Genomic DNA, 5,808 nt, shown 5'->3' on the forward strand with positions numbered 1-5,808 from the left:
CGAAACAACAACTGTGCACCAGAATGAACGCACATGGGGAATCTGTTAAAGACAAGAATGCCCAATTACGTGTGGGGCACATTTCTCACAAGAAACCCGCTCTGTCTCCAGTCTCTCAGTTCTAATCCTCAAAGGGAATTCACAAAATGCTTTTCACAGATGAGCCTATGAACTTCACTTCATCAACATCCTGGATATAAAAAATCATGGACTAAATATAGACATTGGATTTATGACATGTTATGACCTGCCTACCATCCGACTCCCCAGGTACCTCCACTATTTACCTGCTCTATTCATCTCCCTCCCCCCAGCCTGTCTCTCACCCACTGACTCCTCAATTTACATCTTCACTGACTGGCTTTCTTGCATGCAGCCCAGCCTCTGGCCTCTTTACTATTCATTCTATCCAAGAAGAGCACACGCCTCCTGCAGAAACTTCCTCAGCCTGATGCAGGGAGTTTAAACCTAAAAGCTTGCTAAGAAATTTTTTCCTAACTATTTAGTTGGTCTAATGAAAGCCATCAGATTCACCCAAAGAACCTTGTCTGCCTATGTCCTTAGACCAATACGACTACAACCTATACCCCCACCAGCATGTACACATACAGGCGCATGCTTTCTACTCTCACTCTCTGCATGTAGACACAGGCTCCCTATGCACACACACACCTACCCACACAGACAAACCCACCAACGCACAGACAGACCCCCCCTGACACAGAAACAGCCCTCTGCCCTCTTCCCTCATGCCCCATCCCCCAGCCGCCTGCAGCTCAGTTTCACTCTCTGCCCAGCCATGAGGCTGAAGTTGGTTGCTTATTCCCAGTTCCTTATTCCCAGTTGCTTATTCCTTATTCCCGGTAAGCAACCAACTTCAGTCTCGTTGCCCGGCCCCTGTTACACTTAGGTGCAGGGAGCTTCTGCCTGGCTGTCCCTGGCAGCTGCAGAGGGCCAAGTGGGGCTGGGCTGGGCTGGGCCGGGAACGCCGAACTGTGTCTCTGTGGGCGGGGTGGATGCAGGTGGAGGAGAGGCCCCGCTTCCAGTTCCCAAGGAAGTCCCAGTTTTAAACTTGGTGCCAGAAATGGGTACTGAGTTTAAAACTGGCTTTCACTTCCCTGCTGATGAGGATCCCGGGGCCCTGAATTGGTAGGGGGCCCCTGGGCTCGTGCCCAGCTTGCCCATTCGTTAATCCGCCTATGACAGAGCCATGTCATCTGGCCTGCAGAACTTCCTGTGGGTCTGAAAATTTAGCACCAGTGGAGCAGTGGCAGTGTTAATTGACTCTTCCTTCCTGCCAAATTTCTAGACCCGTGGGGAACCCTGTGGGTAAGACAGGGTGCTTGGGGCCTTAGCCAGGCATGGCAGGGTGGGATTCAGGCACCAACCCCATAAATCCTGCCTGTGGACCATCATGATTATTCTAAATGAGTAAGCAGCTCATTGCTTGAAGCTACTTTGGTCAACAGGCCATCTTTTGCCAGCTTGTACCCTTTTTCTACAGGTCGTACTTGCATTATGAATGCAGCAATGCTGCAGCCAGACAAACCAGAGGGCTGGAAGATCCCATTCAGTAAGACGGCAGGAGGATGTGGAGCTGCAATGCGGTCCATGTGCATTGGGCTGAGGTTCCATCGTCCTGAGCAGCTGGACAGATTGATTGAAGTCAGCATTGAGAGTGGACGAATGACCCATCATCATCCAACTGGCTATCTGGGATCCCTGGTTTCTGCTCTCTTTACTGCCTATGCTGTGAATCGCAAACCCGTTCAACAATGGGGAAAGGGGCTGATGGAAGTGCTGCCAAAGGCTAAAGCTTACGTCCAGAATGCAGGTTACTTTGTGGAAGAGAACATGGAGCACTGGTGAGTGTGCTTGTGTTGAGATTACGCGAAACCACGGGCCCCAGAATGTCTAAGTATTGCTTTCTCCAGACTGTCAAATATAGGACATTCAGTAGTATAGGTAACAGGGTCTGAACCCTGTTCTTTGGAAGGGATCCATTTCATGGAGCTGGACAAAGTATGTTTGCACATTACATCCATGCTCACCTTAAAGTCTTTTTACATGCCTGGAATGAGGGTAGATGAATTACATCCTTCTGGAAATTGGAAACATATAGAGGTTTTAATTTCAATCTAGTTTTAAAAAATAAAGCTGGGCAGTTTCAATTTGTCAATTTTAAACAACCTATTTAAAGGTGTAATTTTAATCTTGAAGCTCTAGAAAAAGTTAGACCACTGAAGGAAGTCACTAAAAACCTAGAACCATGGTTTGTTGATGTAACAAACCAGCTTTTGGCTGCTGTAGTCTCTTCTGAAGGTAGAGAGAGAATATTTCCTTTTTAGAAACAAAGTGGGAGTTTCATAGCAGAAAAATGAACCTTTTGACTTTCTAATCCAAGGCTGTCTTACTTGAGGTGGTGTGTGCACCCACAGCCACATACTGTGCAGTCCACACACAGCAGGCCGGCACCTTCGGGTCCTTGCAAGTTCCACAGTAGCGAGCGCTTTCAACTGCCTGGGCTGCCCTGCTATAACCCTGGGGCAGGGGCAGGCAGTGAAAATTGGAGGGGGGAAGGGGAGCCCAGAGATCCTGGCAGCAGCAGGAGAGTGATGTGGGGAGTGGTGTGTGAAGCCCAGGCCGTGGTTAACCCCATGGGAGCTGCCAGTTGGACAGCCCTGCTCTAATCTATTAATTTAAATATCAGGTGAAAGGGGCTGAGATCTATTAGTTGTAAGATCTCAAAGGACCTGTAGGCCAAACCAGTCGGTGCTAAAATCTTTCTAGCCTTTTCCACCTTTCCTTATATAGCTTGCATTCCCAACCCACGACTCTCTGTTGCCCTGCTTTGAGTCCTCTCCAGTCTGTCCACATCCTTCTTAAAACATGGGGACCAAAATTGGATAAACTATTCCAGCTGGGAACTGACAAATGCAAAGTAGAGTGGGTGCTTTCATTTCAAATGCCTTGCGTGTGATGCTTCTGTAAACACAACCCAAGATGACATTTGCTTGCTTTCACTTGCTGGAAGGGCAGAGGCTATTGTAAGTGAGAAGGGGATTATACTTTAGACCTTTAAAGAGGTGTTTTGTTTTGTTTTGTTTTGTTTTGTTTTTTGAATTTTTCAGAGAGATGTGGAAGTGGATGTTGGGGGGAACTTTTTTTTTTTCAAACTGGTTCACTTCATGTAGGCTTAATAACTTAGAAGCCTCCTCAGCTGGATGGATGTTGATTGATACTGAGTACCAGAAGTGACAAGTGAATATGTTCCTAAATAAGAAAGTACTGTGTGTGGAGTCATTTCATTAGCCATTCAGATGACTGCCAGTGGGTTGTAAAGAAAATAGTGTGACGTTTTCAGGATGTGTGAACAAATTTTTAAGGCTAATAATTATTCATGTGATTCACTCAATGTATGCACATCTACTTTCCAGAAAAAGATACCAGAACTTTCTGTGGCCACTCGCACAAAAGGCAAATAGTGGAGCGGGGGACTTCAATTAGGCTGTATACTGGCAGCACATTGGTTCATTCATAAGCAATTCAGGTGAAGGCAAAGGAGGCTGTAATTCAATGTAATCAGCTACAATTAATAATGTGATCAGCTTTAGCTCTAACTTCTTTCATTAATAAGTTCCAGAGCTCTGGTGAAACCAGACCATGACCAAGAGGCTAATTTATTTTTAGAGGTGGACCTGAGCCAGCAAGTTCAGACAGATTTTGAAGGGCTCTGGGTTTCCAGCTATCAATATATTTCTATCCCTCTTCCTATCCTTAGCATGTTGGCATTTGTGGACTACAACACTGCGCTCTGGATCCTGTTTTGGATTCTGAATCCTCTCTCAAGCACACCCATGTGTGCATAGTGGTGATCTGAATTCAGGATCATGGGTCCAGTCCAGTCCAGTCTACTTACTTCTGATGCTGTGAATTCCTTGTAATGCAATGGCTTATTTAAGTCTATTGGTGCACCATTGTCCTCTTCTGGGCACCCCCGCCCCCAATCTACTTCTGTGCTTCTCATTAGTAGTTCTCTCTTCATTCCCTTACCATCATACTGATGATTTTTCCTTAAAGTGACATAAACTATAAAAGGCTTAGACTCTTCAGTTTGGAAAGGAGAAGGCTGAGGAAGGATATGATAGAGGTATATCAAATTATGAAGGGTGTGCACAGGGTGAATAGGGAACTCATATTCCCTATTCACTGATGCACATTAACTGTGCAATACTTAAAAAAGTAATTTATCTTTTTTACTTTTAAACCTGTCTCCTACTGCTAATTTCAGTGGTAGTAGGAGACGGATTTAAAACTAACAAGAGAAATTATTTTTTTAAGCACTGCATAGTTAATGTGTGGAACTCCTTGCTACAGGAGGCTGTGGAGGTAGACAGTATAGCCAGTTTCTAAAAAGGACTAGATAAATTCATGTTTGGCAGCTATTAAACACAACACTTGGGGATGACATCCTTTGGCACCTCTAAACCAATGATGATGGATGCCAGGAAGAATATAACAAGGGACAGATCTCTCTTCATATATCCTATTCACATACTGTCCTTCTAAAACATCTACTCATGCCACTGTCAGACACAGGCTGCTGAGCTAAAGAACCATTGTTGTGACCCAATATGGCACTGTTATGTTCTATGACTGGATAGAGGTTTGGCATTTGGTTGAGATGGTGGTCCCAGTGCTCCTCACTATGTTTCTAGCTGATACTGTATTTATCATGTCAGTGTTGGCTCCTGCTGTACTGACATTCTGCTTACATCATTTCCTTTTATTTTTCTGGTTTATAGGTCCTATTTTGAAGAGCAGTGGAAAAAATACCTGAAGATAAGGGGCATTTTGGATGGGGTATCTTCTCCTACCTTCCCAAAAGCATATGGTGTGAAGGAGAGAGATATATTTTATACCTCCGTGAGTTACTCCGGTTGGGGAGGCAGCAGTGGACACGATGCCCCAATGATTGCTTATGATGCCATTCTTGGTGCAGGTAACTCCTGGACAGAGCTTGCCCACAGGGCCTTTTTCCATGGTGGTGACAGTGACTCTACAGCTGCCATTGCTGCATGCTGGTGGGGAGCCATGTATGGCCTTGAAGGAGTCAGTGTAAATCTTTATAGACAGCTGGAGTTCAAAGAGAGGCTAGAGACTGTAGCAGAGTCTTTGTATCAAATAAGTTGGCCATAAAAAGGTGATGACTCTTGAAATCACTTCTCAAACTAGTTTCAGCCCGTGCAAGTATGTGTATGAGCTTCTTGTGCTTTTTCAATTAATGCTGGGGTTTTTGTACTACACATTAAGGCAACCTGGCATAGCAGCTATCTTTTTGGCTTCCTGACACCACTAGCAGAAATGCAGTTCTAGAATAATCAAAGCATGGACAGTTGGGCTAAGACTTTGTAAGCAACGGTTAGCATAGCTGATGCTAGGTTGATTTAAGGACACTAACAGATGTTCAGCTCCCTGCTGTAACTCATGGCACTTTACAGAAAGCCCCATGAGTTACAGTGGCCCCTCCACACCCCAACAGACATTTCCTGTTAGTCTGGAAGAGGGCCAACGTGGTTCTTCAAAAAGGGGAAGAAGGAGGACCCGGGAAACTATAAGCCAGTTAGTCTTACCTTGATCCTAGGCAAGCTATTTGAGAAAATTATTCTGGCACACATCCATGAGGGGCCAGCAGGGGACTGCATGCTTAGGGGCAATCAACACGGGTTCATCAGTGGCAGGTCCTGTCAGACCAACCTGGTGGCCTTTTATGATCAGATCACCAGATCATTAGATGCAGGGGTAGCA

At 45.4% G+C, this 5,808-nt stretch overlaps 1 protein-coding gene across 2 annotated transcripts in view; it reads left to right on the forward strand.

Annotated features, from left to right (window-relative positions):
* The window catches only part of ADPRH (ADP-ribosylarginine hydrolase), a 21,437-nt gene extending 15,899 nt beyond the window's left edge, over positions 1–5,538 (forward strand). For both annotated transcript variants that reach the window (XM_019525699.1, XM_019525697.1), the window contains exons 3-4: positions 1,505–1,865; positions 4,806–5,538. In XM_019525699.1, the coding sequence (XP_019381244.1) occupies positions 1,505–1,865; positions 4,806–5,199 (755 nt within the window). In that variant the 3' untranslated portion in view covers positions 5,200–5,538. The remainder of the gene's footprint in view (positions 1–1,504; positions 1,866–4,805) is intronic.
* The last annotated feature ends 270 nt before the right edge of the window (positions 5,539–5,808 follow it).

This window comes from Gavialis gangeticus, unplaced genomic scaffold (assembly GCF_001723915.1).
Source record: "Gavialis gangeticus isolate Ggan-Ray unplaced genomic scaffold, GavGan_comp1, whole genome shotgun sequence".
Taxonomy (NCBI): domain Eukaryota; kingdom Metazoa; phylum Chordata; order Crocodylia; family Gavialidae; genus Gavialis; species Gavialis gangeticus.